Below are 18,616 nucleotides of genomic sequence, written 5' to 3' on the forward strand. Positions count from 1 at the left end.
TCTCGGGGTCACAAATCCGAGAATCACCCTTCCCACGGTAATGCCGAGCCAGAATCCCACAGCACTGATCCCAGAAGCAAAAGCCGTACCGGACCGGACGTTGATCATGAACGTCACGATCCAGCCGCCCAGGGATACTTCGACGCCAACGTAGACAAATAGGAAAGCCGAACAGAGCCATGTGGCTTGGTTCCTGATCACCTGGCGTGTCGATCCGCTCTTGGATCCTGCAGATACCTGTTGTGCGTCGCGGAATACTTTGCCGGTTGATGACCAGAACGCTACAGCCGCAGTGCCGAGCTCAATCACGCCAAGGCAAATCTGTTCAATCACAAGATAGATTATTGTTAGTAGGTGGTGACGTGGATATGAAGTGTAGAAAAGCAACGGAGCGGAGTGGAGTTGTTTATAGAAATTGTTTATAGGAGATTGAAGAAGGGGAAGGGGGAAAGAAAAACAGACCATGAGGTAGTAAAACGAATACCAGGGAAGATGTCCCTTGGTGATCATGCTCGTGGCAATCAATGGACTGATTGTCGCTCCTAGACCGTAGAAGCCGTGCAGGAATCCGAGAATCTCGTTCGCGTTCGCCATGTTTCCGATATATGTGTTCCATGCGGCGTCTAGAACGCCATTGCCGAATCCAGCGAGGACACAAACAATAACGACCACGGGCCACGGTGGATGGACGCAGAGGATAATATACGTGATGGTATGGCAGATGGGCCCAATCAGTGCAATCCCGCGCTGTCCGAAGCGGTGGTGGATTCTGCTGATGAGCGCAGCCGCAGAAGTGTAGCCGATAAAGGGAGAAAGAAAGACGAGTGCAATGACTGTGTAGCCCAGAGAATAATATTTCTCGAGCTGCGTATCATTGATGAGCATGAGATGGCGATATATGCACAACGGCCAGCCTCACAGGAGAGGTTAATTGCTTACATATGGAATGAGTGCCTAGTGGAGTGTAAGCATTGGAAGCAATTGTACGATAAGCTTTTATTTAAAGTAATAATAAGGGGCGAAACGACATTGAGTAGGGGAGAGGGGAAACGTACGCCGTATGCAGCATCATTGGCACCCATTACGACAAAAGACCAGAATGTTGAAAAGACCCGCGAGATGTTACTCTTTGGATGGTTCCATCGCTGCCGCGCCCGGACAAAGTTTGTCGGCGGCTCGGGATCGTTGTGGTCGACATGACCTGTTGAGATTTCCTGGGGAGCTATAGCTGAAGATGCTCTTCCTGGTTTATGAGCAATTGCAGGTGGAAGTTCTATTTCCGTGGTGGTCGATGTCATGTTATGGTTTCCTTATTGCTTGGATATGGTTGAAATGCTAATATGTATAGAATGCAGTCTGCAAACAAGCTTATATAAAATCTGGTGTATGTAAAACAAGCTCTGACCACAAAAACCTGAATCACGTATCTTATTATTATGAGATCTAGAACAGATCTCAGTTGATTGAAGATATATATATACCTGGCCACAAACTCTATCAGCAAATGTTCTCAAGTGTAGGCGCTTTATGACTCAGCTCAATTCCACGGGAGAGATGCTTTGCTTCATACAATTGTACACAAGGTTAAGCTACTACTATTTTGGCAGCATTATATATTGGTTGACTCAGTCCTCCGATCCAGTGTTAAGGATTTGTATACCTTTTTGGGTTGGATGGTGGGTAGTGCGGGGAACGGCTCGGTGTCTGCGGTGGTTTGGGCCGACGCCCTCCGCAAAGCCACGTCTTTGCCCCGTTGCAAACTGTCTTTTACCAAGCTTAGTTAAAACTGTCACCGCGCATATCTATCGCTGGAGAAGTTGAATTGTTATTTATTGTTTATCATGTTAATTTTCAATCAGGCACTCGAAAAACAACAGATTGATCAGCCAAGTTAAAGCAGTTCAGTCCGCTATCCATCCTTCTTCGTACTCAAAAGCACCGTTACATTTGAGCATAGCCATGGTTGATGATTATTTGACCCTCCATCGAAATGGACTGCGCTGAAGCAAAGCTGAAAGGAAATCGTGGCTCGAAGACTTTATTTGGAACAGTAAATAATATGACCGCATTCACCGCCCGTGACCGGGTCGCAGTTCAGGATTTTCAGGTCGGCTGAATAACTCAACTGGTGGAATCCATACCTTCTCGACGCCTTGCTGAAATCTGTTGTTTTCGCGTGCTTTCTGCGCTTCATTCATGGCCCTTAGAGCTTCTAGCTGCATGTCTTGAAATGCAAGAAATGTGACTGCAGGTGCTCCTAGAAACTCCAAGGTGAGATGAATATCGTGCAGGTGCTTCCTGACAACGCTGTCCGGATTGCAAAATGTGCGAACGGCCATTTCCTTCGCCACAGTTTTCCATGTATGCATCATGGCATTGAGAGCCACAGGATTCTCTGCCCTTTCGCCAAAGAAGCGGAAAGTTTTGATATTGTACAGAATCAGGTCCCGCTGGGTAGCTTGATCAAATTGGAATTCAATGACTTGGGGTCTTCCTTTCGACCTCCAATATTCAATGACCCTCCGTAACGACTCAACGGACATGCGACATTCCTGATTTTGTTTTATCAGATACGTATTAGCCGTCGCGCAGATCATGAGCTCTATCTCGCTATAGAGCTTGGCTTGTGTGGGAGGGTCGAGAGATACTGGGAATTTGCTGACGTATTCTCGTTTGGAGGAACCATCAGGATGAAATGGATTTGGTATTAAATGGATCATTTCCTCGGCCTATTCATTGGTTTAGTATCATTGCTGAATTCCTTTCCGCTTCAATGCTGCTTACAATCTCGTCCACGCGTTGCTTGATCTTTCCACTCAGCTGCTTCAAGCTTTTTCTCCCGTCTTTTTCATGCGCAAAATCCTTCATGCTTTTGCTGCGCCCTAACCAGCCGTTTTCACCAAATATCTTTTTGATTGGGGAACGAGATCGTTTCCTTTCTAGGTGCGGAATTTCATCAATGTCTCCTAGCAATTGCGCTACTTTCCTGCTCGACGATCTTTGTGCAGGGCGGCCTCGTAATTCTTCCTCCGAGAAGCCGTCTGTGCGAGTTCTTTGCTGGTGGCCTTGATTAGGCACAGCTTGCATTGGTGGATATGGAGAAATCATGGCGCCATCGGATCGTGACTTAATCATGCCTTTTGTTGCATGATATGACCGCTGAATATCTTCTTTTGCATCAACCCAATGATCGGGCGCTGCCCATGACGGATTTTCTTCGGGGATCATTCGCCATCTCTCGCCGCTCCTCACGTCGAATGGTCCGGTCCTTGGGGGACTCATATACTGAATATTTCTAAAATTACAGTCGATCAGTCAACTCTCTCCAAGAAAATGATATACGAAAATCAACACTCACAAGCTTTGTATGTCAGGCATTCTTCCTGCGTAAGGAGCTGGACTGTACTTTTCGGGATCTAGGGGGCTGAGACCCCGTGCACTCACCGAATCTTGGCCCTCCGTATTTGTGCCGAGGAGGTTTCTAGCGGCTGATTGAGAATCCTGCTTGCTTGACCGGCTTGAAAGATACGAGGACGACACATATGTCGAGCTTGAGTTGTGGAGCTCTGAGCTGCTCAACCGCTGGCTAGCTGAAGACTTTTCTTTGTCGAAGCTGTCAGATCTCCCTACGGGGCCACCCCTTGCTCGCATCGACTCATCCCAATGATCTCCAGCACCATCAAAGGAGTTTATTGCGGGATAAGGAGGAGGCGGATCGTCCGACTTTCTGGAACTTCCACAAGCTACATGCTCACGGCCGTCGTGCCTTGCTGACTCTCCCGCTGCATGTGAGGAATACACCCGCTCAGGAGCAGACATCCCACGCAGCCGTCTGCCGCGGTTGATGTCGTCGCTATGAATTGTGCCCAGCTGTCCCTTTTGCTTTCGGTCCTTTTGAAAAATTCTTAGGAATGTGCTGGGAAAGGCCATGAAGACCGGATTTGCAGATCTGTTTGTGTCAAAGAATCAGAGGAAATGAACGGACTACATAATGACGGGTTGAAATTCAGGAACTCACCCTGCAGTGCTGTGGTCAGTGTTTGCGGTTGCGATTTTTGAAGTCGAATTATTCGAATCCGCAATCAACTGTGTGGTTGCTGTTTGTTTTTGGTCAGCATTCGCCTGAGTAACAGCTGCTACCATCTTGGTAATTTTTTAATTTGGTTTCGGAATGACTTCACCTTTAGGAGTGAGAAAAGAGACGCGCTTTTGGCCTCGCTCATAGTTTCCTGGGGCTCGACTCAACGAAGTTCGTCGTTTTGGTTCCACTGTTGCTGGGAGAATCATTTTGGAGAATTTTGGAGTTCCAGGGTTGGAAAAGTCCTCCTAAAACAGGTAGAGACGAAAAGTTAGCCAGTGAATGTAGGTTTGTGGAAGCGTAGATGGCGCACTCTGCGAAGCTTGAAGTCATGTCTCCACGTGCGCCAGAAATCCCCGTCATCCCCAAGCCCAGATGCATTATCCTCCCCCTCCAAGAGGTCGTAGAAGACACCCATTGCCTCGGCGATATAATTGTCCCCATAGCAGAGAATAAGGCGTTTTTGCACTTCATGGATACCCTCAGCATATCGATAGTAGCGGGGTATCTCGCAGCCTAACTCGAGCGTAAGGAAATCTCGGCAGGCCTCTTCATCAAAGATTGTATTGCTAGCCTCTTCCCCAGTGTCCATTTCTGTCATTGGCTAGAAGGTCCGAAAGGTAATCCGATTTGACGTATGCCTCACTTTATGTACGGGGATATCACAAGAAGCCGTGCAAAAGCGGATGCCGGGGCTCAAATGAAGATAGCAAAAAGGTACAGAGAGCCAGCATTAATGAATCCATTAAGGAACAAGGTCTGAGAAAATGGGGGATGTACTACACTTAGAAACATTTGAAAATCTCGCCAATTTGAGAAACGAAAGAGGGGCAAAAATTGAGAGCTTCAACAATACATTCCAGTGATCTGATAAATGTATATCCAAATGCTCATTTTTTCATGCTCCGGAATAGTACGCCATGCTTTAAGATATCTGAGACTCTTTGGGGATAATTCATTGACCCATCTAGGCCGATTGATAGAGAAGGTTTACGAAACTAACGATGCGACGCTGGATTTGCTTGAGAGGACATAAGCAGCAGGCAATCATAGTTGGGGTCGCTGAATAGCCTGGGACAGCCAGCAAATAGCTTTTGATGAGGGCAAAGACCCTAAACCGTCGCCACTGATGCAGAGCCTGAGAAGAATCAATAAACCGTGAGCAACATGAACGGAGAGTAGCTTTGCAAGGGAGATGCTGGTCGCCAAAGTCAGACCCCTTAAGCACATTCTTAAGCAATAGCTAACACGTTATAGATGATCCAAAACCCACAAGAAAGTATATAAAAAAGCACTGTATATGCTATTGCAACTCAGATGATGTTGTGGGAGTATCTCTTTGGGTGAGGTGAGCGTGTGGGGGGATCACATGCGGATTGGCTGTCCTTGTGGCGCGGACCCTTGTCACATATGACGCACGGACCAGGCTGGTGAGCTCTGGCAGGCAACCTTTCAAGGTTCCAAGCAAATCATGACTACACCGGATGACCTACACCTCTCAGATTCCTTTTGTTCTTCCATAAAAGCTCGTTTCAAATGGTATGATTGATATTTTATTCGCACCTGCAGAAATATGGATGGTCAAAAAAGATGCATGATCCGGCTGTGTACTGCCGCAATCTTTTCTTCTTGAGCTCTTCGTGCAAAAGCTTGTTAGCTTCTACTGTTTTGTAAAAGTCTGCTCGTGGCTGGAGAATCAGAGGAGGAATTAAGGGTTGGATATAAGCATGGCTACTCACCAGCATACCTACGGGCCATCATGTCTACTCTCTGGTCCTACTCATCAGGCGGCCAAAGGGAGTTTCGGATCTCCAGAGTCACCGCCTGCTGTCCGGGCACAATTTTTCTATACTTCTCCTCTCCCGATTGATGACCCACTTTCGCCAGTTCCCTCTCCGTCAGGTACTAGTACTGCCACATATGCGCCAAGGCCATATTCAGCTTATGATAACAAAGCCCTGGAGGAGAAATGGGCCGAACTTCTTCAAAACTCCCAAAATGAACCGGGGCCGTCCAGGAGGGACACGGCAAGTCGAGGAGGTCGACGAAGAAGCAGTCTTTTATCCAATCCACCATCAAGACCTGGTGCCGAAGGCCGAATTTATGAAGGCGCCAGTCGACCAGGCAGCAGTCAGAACCAGGGTACCCAGGTTCCGAATGCATTTCAGGACTTCGCAGTCGAAGCTCCTGATAGCGGTTATCGGCGTGCAAGCCTCCCTCAACCGGAGCGGCGAGAAAATGCAATGGCAATCAAAGGCAAGGGTAGGCAAAGCCTTGATGGGAATGGAATGGCGCAATCGGCTCCCAATTCTGTACAGGAGAATGCATTGGACACGTCGATACCGCCGCCTGAGTTGATACATGCTGCAAACCTCCTCGAGAAGGACACCACCGGAACGCCCTTTCTAAGAGCTCCGAGTCGAAATGAGATACCGCGTTATATTCCACCTGGCGGCCGCAAGGCCAGTAGAAGCATCAACAATGACGGTCATTTCACTCAATTCGCTCCGACGTCGCAATTCGACTTATCGGGACATTCCAGATCACAGAGTCTACCCAATCGACCTCGCTCTCAGTCGAAATCTGAGTCGGAAAAGGCTGAGCAAGCCCATGTTCTGGTTGGTGTTTCACGGCTTCATGTTGTAGTGATGCCCGAATTCAAGTAAGGAAATCAACAATATAACGTACTAGAGCAATCTACTGATAGTCATTCAGGATGAAACCTATATATTGGTCACCGGTGCATGATGTTTCTTCAGTGATAAGAGGAACTTGGTTTTACCGGGATATGACTCCTGTTGAACCGGAAGTTGCAAATCAGCTTGAGGCAGGCTATATCGAATTAAAACCCTGGACCGAAACTTGGAACGATGAATTAAACAGCGCACTAGAGGTTGGGCCTGAAGGTGAAGCCAAGATTGTTCATCGATTGTGGCCAAGAGACGAGACCGCCCCGAGCAGACCGGGAACGGCGGGCTCGGAAACTCGTCATGGCCCGTCGTCTGATGCTAGCAATATCCTCCAGTCGAGCTCAGCGGATGCCCCGGATTCCCTTCTCGCCATTGCCGGCCAAGGTGAGCATGAGACGGAGAAGCCCGGCCCAAAACCTGAGGCGACGAAACTGTACCCAAACTCCAGCGTGATATACGCAAACGCAAGACAAGCTTTCATCCTTCGTCCGAGTCAACTGCCTTCTGCCTATTATGGCAGGAAACCGTTAAATACGATCAGACGAAAGGGTAGCTCGGTCGGGATACCAGTTCTAAGAGGATTTGACTGGGCATCCTGGGAGAAGTACCATCCTTCAAAAAGTAAAGCCAGAACCACGCGAGCTTATGAAGGCGCTGCTCAGACACATGCGGAGGGTGCTACTCCACAAAACCTTTGCGCTGCTTGCTTAGCGCTAGAACGACGGCCACCGGTCACTGACCTGGTACTCGTCATCCATGGGTAGGCTCATCCCCAAAATTTTGCACGGGTGTTCGGCTAACGAAAGTAGAATCGGTCAAAAGCTCTCTGAGCGTGTAGAGAGTTTTCATTTTACTCACGCCATTAATGCGTTTCGTCGAGAGGTAAATGTCGAGTTAGGCACCGACGATCCTGCCACCCATCATCATTTGCGCCAGGAAATGGGGGGTATTATGCTATTACCTGTATGGCGTGCTCTTAAATCAACTTGTTCCATCTTTTGCTGACTTTTGAAAAGGTAAATTGGCGGTCGACGGTGTCTTTTGAAGACGAAGAACCCGGACAAACAATGGAGGAGAGCGCCATCGACAACGAATTTTCTCTCAAGGACATTACTCCGGAAACGATTCCAGCTGTGCGAAATCTCATCAGCGACGTCATGCTCGATATTCCATACTACCTCTCTCATCATAAGTCGAAAATGATTGAAGCGGTAGTCAAGGAAGCCAACCGGGTCTACCGGCTCTGGTGCAAGAACAACCCAGGTTTTGAGCAGACTGGTAGAGTTCATATAATTGCACATTCCCTGGGTACATGAGTTCATGCTGAATCTGACCAAAATAAAGCGAACAAATTATCTAACATTTGCCTAGGAAGTGCCATGTGCCTAGATATTCTGAGCCGGCAGCCGACGAGTGTTCCGAGTGCAGCTCGAACCCCACAATCCCTAACACCAAGCTCACGGCATTTTGAATTTGATACCAAGAATTTGTTCTTCTGTGGTAGCCCTGCAGGCTTTTTCCTTCTATTGAACAAAGGTGTGTCCCCGGAGAGTATTTGGTTCTCGCAAGATTCTGTCAATTAACATGCACACTAGCAAAACTACTCCCGCGCAAGGGTCGAAATAAGCCTGGAGCTGACGGTGAAGATATTGGGAGGGGCATTGCCGGTGAAGCAGGTACTTTTGGTTGCTTGGCTATCGACAACATCTACAATGTCCTCAACTACAACGACCGTAGGTTTTGCGAAAATCTTCTGCCTGTATTTCGCTACTAACTATATCATATAGCGATCGCATATCGTCTCAACGCCACTGTCGATGTTGACTATTCTGATTCATTGAGACCGGGAGTGGTTCCTAGCGCCAGAGCCGGTTGGATGTCTAGCCTGGGAAGTGTATTTAAGGGCGTGAATCCGGGCTCGGCCGCCGCTGCCGCCGCAGGCACAAAACCTCCAATGGCACGTTTTCCATCCACGATTGAGATGGAAACACATAATTTCAGTCGCGAAGAAATCGCCGAGAAGAAGTTTCTGCTTCTTAATGACAACCGGCAAATTGACTATTACCTGCGTTACGGCGGTGGACCATTGGAAATTCAGTACCTTAACATGTTGGGAGCGCACAGCAGCTACTGGGTGTCTCGGGACTTTGTGCGATTCCTAGTCATGGAGATTGGGAGGGCTCCCGGACAGGAGAACACCATCCCAAGTATGCGGGCCATCAAGAAGACTTTTCGACAGTGACAGGTATGCGAGGATGGTGGGATGCGGATTCTGAGGCATTTGAAGCGACGTGATACCCGTGTGCGTAATGTATATATATATATATTATATTGCTCCTTTTACACTAGACATAACTACTCGGTTCGATTGATGATGGGCCCTACTGCACATCACATTTGCAGATGCTATTGCAAGTTTGGAGTTTGGGGGCCTAACTATAACCAAGGTGGAATGCGCAAACTGACAAGGGTAGGATCAGTGAAAGACCAAAATGATGCTGTGGTTTGAGGGCTGGACAACAAGTCACCATAAGCCTAAACCTGAAACAAGACGAGGTTCCAAGGTGTACCCGTCATCGCGGTCGATGGCGTCTATGTGTGGCCCCCGTGCATAGTTGCCGGGGAGCAGACGCAGGCAGGTCCCCTTTTTCTCTCGCTTCTTATCGGCTGGGTTTTGGCATTTAAGTGGCTGGTCATTCCAGAAAGATGCAACTACGTAGTATGCAACCCCGGGTAGGTAAGGTATGTCTCTCAATTTGAAGGTGAGCTTTTGGGGAGTTTTTTGTTTTCGCCTCGTTTGTTTGTCTCAGACTGGAAACCAATTGATGCTGGTTTGTCCATGTTCCAGAATTTGGGAACCCTTTTCAGGACGCATCCAGTCCTGTTCCACTGCTTTCCCCCTCTACGCGAGAATATGCCTGTTAAACATAACGATTGGACGTTCAGAACCAGGAGCAACGGAGTCATTGATTGATCAAGCACAACCATGCGAAATGGTACTATCTCTCAAGCGCGCTAGAGAATGTTTACGCGTTCCTCTGCCTTATCAAATGGGCCGCATGGAGCAGAGGCTAGAGTCATCATGACGGTCCTGACATTAAGTTATCTTTCGCATAGTTATCTTGTCCCCACATGTGCCGGTGGGCTAACCATCTCGGCAAGGGGATCTTTGACTGCGACAAAGGGCGGATTGGGTACGGCCCTTCACTTGGATTATTATTATGCAAAAAAGTAATACTAGGTGAGGGATCTAGATTTACATTCAGGGAAATGTCCTGAATATTCATCTGAAATCGACATGACTAAACAGAGAGCTGTGCAGCTGTTCAAGGGAAAATACAGTAAGACTATCCCGAGACCTCCATGAAACCACTTTTTGGGCTCAGCTACGGACTTACGTAGGGGAGTAACAACGGTAACAGAACTACTTTTTCCACTAAGATATGAGAGGCGAGAGATAGCGAATCTGACGGGGGTTATTATATCATCAAGCGATTTCACAAGCAAGTCTAAATAGTTCAACTTAGGCGAAAATAAGTTCCCAAAAGCATGGGGGATGTGCGACTGGGGGGGAGCGAATTGGGTTTGAGATGATTGACGGTTGTGATTGGTTCTGACGGGGAGGCGGTGACGCCCTGGACTGGGGGAGATGCAGAATCCTCTCCAATCATCAACCGCGATGCTTCAGACGACCCTTGACGCTTTCGGTCGGTTTCTTGACACGGTAAACTCAACATGGGTTTGGTCGATGATGGTGGAGGGGTGATCATCTGTCGGCTGGTGTGGCACCCTCACTGGACAAGAACAACGCACGGAACGGGCCAGCAGTGAGAAGAGGCGCGAGCAAGATGAGTACAAGAGAGATGAGGAGCGAGAGGGAAAGTGTGTGCGTGTGCTTCAAATGATTTCCCTTGCTCAGCGACCGTGTAGAAACATTGAACATTGACGTGCATATAGGTAGGTAGTTAGTGGTGATAAGGCGAAAGACGCATAAGGAAGATAGAGAATCGAAATATCAACAAGACCCTGATTGTAGAAGCCAATCAAGCAAACAATTTCTCTCTTTCTCTGTCGATTATTTTACCTTTTCCTTGCTCTTCTGTTGCTTTGTTCGAAATCATTAGAGTGTGACTTAACTAGCCCAAGTCTGCTGCTTTGCTGCTTCTTGGCGTATGGGGTTGTTGTTGGCCCTGCGCTGCCGTAGCATTTGCCAAAGGGCTCCCACACACACACTTAAGTCCCAAGGGCTGAATGATTATTATCATTATTCCCCTCCGCACCTGTTGCCCATCCTTACATTCTCGCCCACATTTTCCTTCCCCTGTGTCCTTCTTCCAAAACGTCTTCGCCTTCTCGTCCTATTGTCACAGCTTGTCACCCGATATCAGACGACGAGGACCGGCCTGGTCGTCTGTGCCCTTGTAGCTTATCGCTCAAGACATTTCCAGCCCGGCCACCCGGCCAACCGCCACCCGCCCTCTGTGTAAGGCTCCCTTTCACTCTCTCTCCTCATCGCAGGATCCACTACCTGGGCACGACAAGGTGATTGCATGTCCAATTAAAGTGCTTGTCACTGGTTGAGCCATGACTCTCGCCTGTCAAGAACGTTGATAGTTCTGAACCCTTTCCTGTTTACAATTTGACCACTCTCTGGGTGCCGATTTGCCGTCGAAAGAACGAGAGGTGTGTGCTCATGCTGTGACAGGTCCAATTCTATCATCTATCGTTCAGTCTTCGATTTCCAACCTCAATTGCAGCCGCACTCTGCTTTTGAAAGCAAATTACACAATATCACGCAGGGCGAATTGCACCTGCTGCGAGACTTTTTGTCCCTCCTCCCAAGAACTTATCGTCTACTACACCAAATCTCCTGGCAAACCTGGGACAATTTGTCTCTGTCCGGGTGATGCTGATTCCTTAGCATAAACTTGTACCCGACACCACAGCTTTCAACAAGTGCTTGGTGTCCGTCTAGGACCAGGCAGGATCCTCAAGATTGTGTACATTCCCAAATTCGACCATGGCAGCTGCTGTCGTGCGCCCTGTGCCATTTCGGCAATCCCCAACTCCACCACCCGTGGCCACGCCGGCCATCAGTCTCAACACATCGTCCCCCATTGACGTGCCACCCGTGCCAAATAAGCATATCCCAATATGCCCTCCGGGCCTCTCCCCGGCCCAAACACCAGCCACGCCGCCTGCGTCTCCTCCCACCGGCCATTTAAGCTTCCAAACTTCATCCGTTTTGCACCCGCCCGACGTCTTCCCGCGCCTGAGTCAGTCGCCTCTCGTCTATGCTCTCGATGCAGCCAACTTTGCAGCGGCCTTTGATCATATCTCTACGCAACCGTTGCCTGACCCGAATCTCGTCTTTCCTTGGCTGCATGGCCTTCATGCCGAAAACAATATCCAACTCTCCTTTTTCATGGCCCGTCGCAAGGCCATGCGGAGGACCCCGCCCTATCTGAGAGCAATTACTGTAGTAAAGGCAGGTGGAGACCTGACAAGAGCAAGGATCAAAGCTGCCCTCTCTCCGGAAGAGATTCTTCCTGCCAGGGACACTGAAGTCTCCGTTTTTCCCGATGTAGACCCTAAATTTGGGTTTTCGGTGCGCAACTTTCAGATTCAGGCGGCGAAGATGGCCACGGTCTCGGACATTGTTATTTACGGTGATGAGAACACGAGTCCAGAAGAGGTGAAACGATTGGCCTGCAGGATCTCTGAAGCTCAGCACGCCTGCAAAATTAGGCTTGATCCGACTGGTACCGAGTTTCCCATGTATAGCACCTTTGTTTTAACCGGTAAATTTCTTCCCCCCCCCCCCCTTCCGCTGCACCATTTCTATGAAGATATGCTAATGGACTCTTTTTCTTTCCTTGGTTGTAAACAGATTCTTTCCATGAGATAGAGAAGAAATTTCCAGATCTAGTGGCCATTGATTCCCAGGGTTGCATGAATGAAAATGTCATGGACTTTTGTGAGTTGACTTGTGACTTGTGTTCATGAGGCTTTGTTTAACAGATTGAATCCTCAGTTTATTGGGAGCGGCGAGAGATGTGCACCATGTCCCAGGCATCTGAAATTTCACGAAATGTCTGGCTCGGTCCTACTCCAGACTCATCTCTATGCCCGAATAAGATGCCCGACTCCGATTTTCCTTTCTTTGATATCTTAATTGAGGCAAGCGATTCAGCCCAGGCTCCAAATTCACGTACCTTGCAAGGTGTCATCGATCGTCTCGAACAAACTGGGGAACCACAGCATTTACTATTCCCGTCGTCTGGCAGCATCATGCCTCCGACATGGTCTCATGCCGAGGTGGATTCCATTGTAGAGACATGCCGATGGATATATGACTTGGCGTATCCTGGGGAGGCTCAGCACGACTTCAAAAAGGATAGCGATGGCGATACAATCATGGAGATGCATGATTTGCGGCCTCGAAGAATACTCATTCACTGCACTGACGGCTACACCGAAAGTTCCCTGTTAGCTCTGGCCTACTTTATGTATGCCGAGGGCCTTCCGGTTCACGAGGCATGGCTTCAGTTGCATCGGGAAAAGGGACGAAATTTCTTTGCTTATTCGTCGGACGTGAGTCTTTTATCGACTATCCAGCCTCGACTGCTACAAGAGTCCCCCCGTTGGAAGGCGGATCCCAGGGCCTTCCAAGAGCCCGCTTGGCTAAGCCGAATGGATGGATCGCTGCCTAATCGGATTTTGCCATACATGTACCTTGGAAACTTGGGTCACGCGAATAACCCTGAATTGCTCTGGAAACTGGGTATCAGGAGGGTTCTGAGCGTGGGAGAGCCAGTCTCATGGCCTAAAGAAGAGATAGAGAAGTGGGGCAAAGAGAATTTACTTTTAGTCGAGCGTGTGCAGGATAACGGCGTTGATCCTTTGACAGAAGAGTTTGATAGATGTTTGGAGTTTATTGGTGAGTTTCGAACTTGTCGATTACTTGTACTTTGTGTCTCTAATGTCGTGTGTGCACGCAGGTAAAGGCAAACGGGATGGAACGGCCACCCTTGTTCATTGTCGAGTTGGCGTCTCTCGGTCTGCCACCATTTGCATTGCAGAGGTTATGAATCATACAGGAATGTCATTTCCGCGAGCCTAGTGAGTTACCTTATGGGTCCGTAATTTTTGCTCTCATGACTAATGTGACTGTAGTTGTTTTGTTCGCGCACGACGGTTAAATGTGATCATTCAGCCCCACCTTCGCTTCTCGTGAGTCTTTGATTTTTGTCGAGTACTTTTGACTTGGGCAATCTCATGCTCATGCCTGATTCTCGTACGGTTATGTGTCTGACGTATATCCAGGTACGAGCTTTTGAAATGGGAAGAATATCAACAATTGAAGCGCAAGCTTCCTGTCCGGCGTGAGCACGAGTGGGCCACCATCGCACGGGAGATTGCGCTGTTGAATAAACCGTACTCTCGTTAGCAGACACTGGCTTGTCTGCGACATTATATTTAACATCATTTCTTTTGGCAACAGGCTCATCTATCTTTCGCAGCCAACAGACTACAAGATTGTCGACACAAACGAGTTCATTTACGAGTATTCTCCCTCCTTCTCTTTGTTTTCTCTTTTGATACCATTCCTTACCTTTTTACTTTGGTCTTGTCTCATTTTATGCCATATATCATCATGGGTTTTGTACGGTTGAATGACATGACGGAATGGCGATATATGATTTGATTTTGATTCGGCGCGAAACGGTTGGTCGGTTGATATCCCCCGGGGTCTTGGACGAGGTTTTGGTGACCGGTCGTTGTTGTTGTTGTTGTTGTTGTTGTTGCTGTTGTTGTTGCTGTTGTGGTTGGGTATTGGTTGATATCAATCATCGGCTCGGTGTGTCGATAGAGCATGTCTTTTTTCACATTTGATGCTTTTTTCCTGCTTTCTTTGTTCGTCTCTGGCCTTTTCGTTCCTTTTCTCGGCAGCATGCCCTTTCTGGTTTTCTGGTTTCTGGTTTTCTAGTTGTCTATTTTCACTAGTTTTGTACGGGATCTCGCATGCTTTTTTTTTGTTTCTTTTTATGTTATTCGGAGCTCCCCTTGTTTGGTCTGTTCATTTCTCATTTCATTGTATACGTCGTATCTTATATAGGCGTCTGTTACTTTTATCATTTGAACCATGTTCAATGGATCTGTTACCAAATATATTATTCAAGCTTAGTACTCGTCTGTGAATTAATTATTCACTGGCCTGTTTGTCATTGCTCGATTGGTCGATTGGTCAGATAGTATAGTCAGAGCATGTCCCGTCCAGAATAGGAAATACGTCAAATATCGTCGGACGTCGTCGCAATCCTTGCGCGGTCGTAGTGTCGCATTGTCGCAATGTCGCAGTTCGCAGTTCGCACTGTCGCAGTATAGCAGTTCGCAGCATTGAACCCCCTGAGCAGGCCTTGGTTGCGAATTGCGAATCGCGATAGGACCGTTATTTACTTTCTGGTTTACCTTTTTATGCCCATTTTCTTTTCTTTTTTTGTCTCCTTCTGTTTGACAATTTTTTTTTTTTTGAATATTTCAAGGTATGTATGGATTCCCACGGAAGGTATGTATGGGATCCTACTCTGTACGTAGGAGTCTAATAGCCACCGAAGGCACCGAAGGCACCGACGGGCGGACGGCTGACGGGCGGACAAGCACTGACGAGGCATGTCAATGCCACTGCGAGTGCGACCGCGAGTGCCAGAGGTTGGTTCCATAGAGTTTGGACAGATAGAGGTACGGCTGGATGTAGTACTCGTGCGATAGAATCAGGTATGGAATTGCTTTTTCCATTGACAGAAATATGTTGAGGGGACATTATTGATAGAGCTTGTTTGAAAGGACATGGTGACAGGGCATATTGACAGGAAATATTGACAGAGCATGGATAAAAGCCAGATGCGGAGGAAAGTATTACGTGGTATTTGGTATCTTCTGATTATGTACGTATGGAGGTACGTATGTACGTATGTACAGATGTACGGGTGTACGGATATAAGTATGAAGGCTATTATGTGCATTGTATCAAATGGTGCTTGGAAAATGGGTCGCATGGCGTATAGAGGATGAAAGAGTAGGAGGAATATGAGGACTGGGATGAAAGATGAAGATGAAGATGAGGATGAATGTTGTTCTTCGCTTTTGGGTATTCGAGCATGTTGGAAGAGGAGTCGGGTCGGGGTAGATGGAGAGGAGGAAAGACGGTGGAGATAGTGGGAAGAGGACGAGGTCAGGATAGAGGGAAGAGGATGAGGGATGAAAGTGGGAGGAGGAAGAAAGATGTGAAAGTAATGGGAAATATACAGATGGAGAAATGGAAGGATGAAAAAAAAATATCTAATGGCAAGAGAGAAAATATGAGCGCGGCAAAACCAAAGCCAAAAATCTACCCGCGCGTCATCACCTCTGAAGGTCATCACCTCCAGTGCTAGGATCCTTGTCGTGCGCATGGTGATGCTGGTCCTTGACAGACCTGTTTTCCTCCATGTCAATCTCAGACATGTGCTCAGAGACGGCGCCACCAAGACGCTTCGAGTAGTCGCCTGGGCCTTTGCTGCCGTCGGGCACGTGGAAGCGCTGATCCACACGAGTGATGGCGTAGAGGTAGAGGACAGTAATCTCGATGGTGAAATTGAAGAGGTAGAAACATGCCTTGGAATGATACCAGGCCGGGTCGGTTCTTGGGCGGGGTGTCTTGTAGTTTGTGCCGCAACGGAAAGTAGCACCCAGGCAAAGCAAGACAGCACCGACAAGAATGATCCACATCTTGGTTCGCCAGCGGCCTCCGCCAAACTTTTCCCACTCCGCGTGTTTGGGGACCAGGTTGCAGATCAGGACGATTGGGATCGGCAAAAAGGACATGATGGCGAAAATGGTCTGGCCGTAGAGTTGCACGTCGCGGTCGATGCGGTGCGTGTTACGGTTCAGCGTGTAGAAGGATTGCACGGTGCAAGTGATGAGCATGACCAAAGATACAACGATCAAGGCATAAAGAAAGGTAAAAGGGATTTTGGAGAGCTTGTGCCACCCAATGAATGGCTGCGCGCCGCGGAGAATGCGCTGGGCGAAGATGAGATTGATGACGAACATCAGCACCACTCCTGCTGCTACGAAAATCTGTGCGGCAATGGCGAGCGGTATGTGGGTTGGTCTCGTCGCCCATGCTATCCGTAGAATGCAGGCAGTTATTCGCGCCATGGAGAAGCCTGAGAACATTAGAATAAGGGCCTTGTAGGACGTAGAATGATAAAGGAACGGTAACAGGGAGGTGTCACACCAAACATCATTCCTGATATGACGAATTTATGCCCTTTCCGCTTGTTCAGTTGGAATATTGTCATATGCGCTGCTGCGGAAATTATGAAGAGAAATAGGAAGACAGCGCTGATGGGCACATCAACTTTGACTGTCGGTACACCTCCAAGGCTAGCAACCTGCGGAAAGTAGGGTTTATGCATCTGTTGTGGATGCCGTTGCTGCCCTTGTGCAGACATTTTGCCGGTGGTCTTTATGACAAGATAATTGAACCTGGTTCCTCCGCTTTCCGAATATTTTTTCTTTTCTAATATATTTCTTGAGCCTGGCGATTGTCAAACCCCTCTTGAAACCACCGTAATGACGTGGCGGGCGTTGAGAGGTAACTGTTGGATAAAGCTAGTCGAGGGACCGAGTAGTAAATCACTCTTGGAGCAGCCGCATAAGAAAGACAAAGTGAATTAAAGTTCCTGAGATACAAGCCTCAACGGATCTGGAGCTTAATCTCCTGGAAATGTAGATTGGAAAGGCTGACAGGCTGAATCCTGGAGGGTCATGAAAGGGGGGAATTCATCACAGTTATATGCGCATCTCGCAGAAGGAGGTCGGAATACCAGATATTCCGTTGCTCGATCCATCTTCTATTGCTTTTAGGCCCGATGCAATAAAAGGCTTGAAATGAGAGATTGACAGGAAAGTAGCTCTCTATAGAAAGAAATAGGAGCAGCTACTTTTGCAACCGTCAAAGGATTCTTCTGTGTATTTGCGGATTCAGCCCACACCGCAGTCAAGGAGCCGATAACCACCGACACCGAAACGGGACTCGCTCTTTGGCAACACGCGAAACCTACCAGGCCGCATATTGACAGGGTTCGTTATCTCAGACACTGGCCGTCTATAGGAGCATAGGGCATGTCCAATCCAAAGCCTCAAGAATAAGCTTCGTCTTCACTGACTTGGTTTGCCCACTTTAGGCTTGGTGGTGACGAAAAGTACCTGCATCTGGGGAAATCTTCAGGATCCGGAGCGACGTCGCACCTTCACGGCCCCCGTTTCCTCCGCCATTTTTCGCTACATCGGCGTGCGATTCGCCGACATTACCGACTGAGCAATGCTTTCTGATACGCCAATCTCCCATGGCCATTAAACAAATGATGTCGTGCAGCTGTAGAATATATATATCTGTCATTGTGCGATAGGGATTCTTGGATTTAGAGTAAAAGTAGTTGACGTTGAGCCATACCAGTTTTATTTTAATTTACTCTATTTTTAAATAAAGGGTGTGAAGAGGCCGGCCACTGATTAACACGGATTGGCTGGCATGCACAGATGATACTGTTCTTGTCTTTGTATCATATACTCAATGTAACTGACCATTAACAACAACCAAGGACCTATGGCGCAACGGTAGCGCGTTCGACTCCAGATCGAAAGGCTGTGTGTTCAAATCACACTGGGTTCATTTTTTTGGATTTATTCTTTCACTACATTCAAAATTTTCCATTTTTAATTTTTATTTATTTTTTTCTTTTAAAACATACCATCTACCAAATTTTTTATTAGTCAATTTATTTTACGTGGCTTTGCG

The 18,616-nt window shown here is 47.9% G+C and overlaps 5 protein-coding genes and 1 non-coding gene across 6 annotated transcripts in view; 3 read left to right on the plus strand and 3 right to left on the minus strand.

Annotated features, from left to right (window-relative positions):
• The window catches only part of L228DRAFT_250987 (MFS transporter), a 2,362-nt gene extending 765 nt beyond the window's left edge, over nucleotides 1-1,597 (minus strand). The window contains exons 1-5 of the mRNA XM_018333453.1: nucleotides 1,571-1,597; nucleotides 1,056-1,481; nucleotides 940-954; nucleotides 463-864; nucleotides 1-321 (exon numbers count right to left, since the gene is read on the minus strand). Coding sequence (XP_018184947.1) covers nucleotides 1-321; nucleotides 463-864; nucleotides 940-954; nucleotides 1,056-1,298 — 981 coding nt within the window. The 5' untranslated portion in view covers nucleotides 1,299-1,481; nucleotides 1,571-1,597. The remainder of the gene's footprint in view (nucleotides 322-462; nucleotides 865-939; nucleotides 955-1,055; nucleotides 1,482-1,570) is intronic.
• Nucleotides 1,598-1,982: 385 nt separating this feature from the next.
• On the minus strand, nucleotides 1,983-4,815 carry L228DRAFT_42631 (hypothetical protein). The gene is made up of 6 exons (XM_018336578.1): nucleotides 4,392-4,815; nucleotides 4,182-4,326; nucleotides 4,019-4,097; nucleotides 3,359-3,949; nucleotides 2,785-3,295; nucleotides 1,983-2,729 (listed from the first exon to the last, which is right to left on the minus strand). Exons 1-6 carry the CDS (start codon nucleotides 4,677-4,679, stop codon nucleotides 2,070-2,072), a joined length of 2,274 nt encoding a protein of 757 aa, XP_018184948.1. The 5' UTR covers nucleotides 4,680-4,815; the 3' UTR covers nucleotides 1,983-2,069.
• Nucleotides 4,816-5,606: 791 nt separating this feature from the next.
• L228DRAFT_250991 (hypothetical protein) lies at nucleotides 5,607-9,146 on the plus strand. Its single transcript, XM_018333454.1, has 7 exons — nucleotides 5,607-6,740; nucleotides 6,794-7,528; nucleotides 7,578-7,731; nucleotides 7,785-8,076; nucleotides 8,140-8,304; nucleotides 8,364-8,501; nucleotides 8,556-9,146. The coding sequence occupies exons 1-7, from the start codon at nucleotides 5,806-5,808 to the stop codon at nucleotides 9,008-9,010; spliced, it is 2,874 nt and encodes a 957-aa protein (XP_018184949.1). The 5' UTR covers nucleotides 5,607-5,805; the 3' UTR covers nucleotides 9,011-9,146.
• Nucleotides 9,147-11,788: 2,642 nt separating this feature from the next.
• Nucleotides 11,789-14,218, plus strand: L228DRAFT_271209 (pps1 dual specificity phosphatase; the record flags this gene model as incomplete). Its single annotated transcript, XM_018335502.1, has 6 exons — nucleotides 11,789-12,569; nucleotides 12,659-12,745; nucleotides 12,803-13,708; nucleotides 13,770-13,890; nucleotides 13,945-14,001; nucleotides 14,095-14,218. 6 exons carry the CDS (start codon nucleotides 11,789-11,791, stop codon nucleotides 14,216-14,218), a joined length of 2,076 nt encoding a protein of 691 aa, XP_018184950.1.
• Nucleotides 14,219-16,173: 1,955 nt separating this feature from the next.
• L228DRAFT_271210 (hypothetical protein) lies at nucleotides 16,174-17,267 on the minus strand (the record flags this gene model as incomplete). Its single annotated transcript, XM_018335503.1, has 2 exons — nucleotides 16,174-16,979; nucleotides 17,051-17,267. 2 exons carry the CDS (start codon nucleotides 17,265-17,267, stop codon nucleotides 16,174-16,176), a joined length of 1,023 nt encoding a protein of 340 aa, XP_018184951.1.
• Nucleotides 17,268-18,418: 1,151 nt separating this feature from the next.
• Nucleotides 18,419-18,490, plus strand: L228DRAFT_t128. Its single transcript has one exon. It is a non-coding gene; the product is annotated as a tRNA-Trp (tRNA).
• The last annotated feature ends 126 nt before the right edge of the window (nucleotides 18,491-18,616 follow it).

Source organism: Xylona heveae, assembly GCF_001619985.1.
Source record: "Xylona heveae TC161 unplaced genomic scaffold L228scaffold_13, whole genome shotgun sequence".
Lineage (NCBI taxonomy): Eukaryota > Fungi > Ascomycota > Xylonomycetes > Xylonales > Xylonaceae > Xylona > Xylona heveae.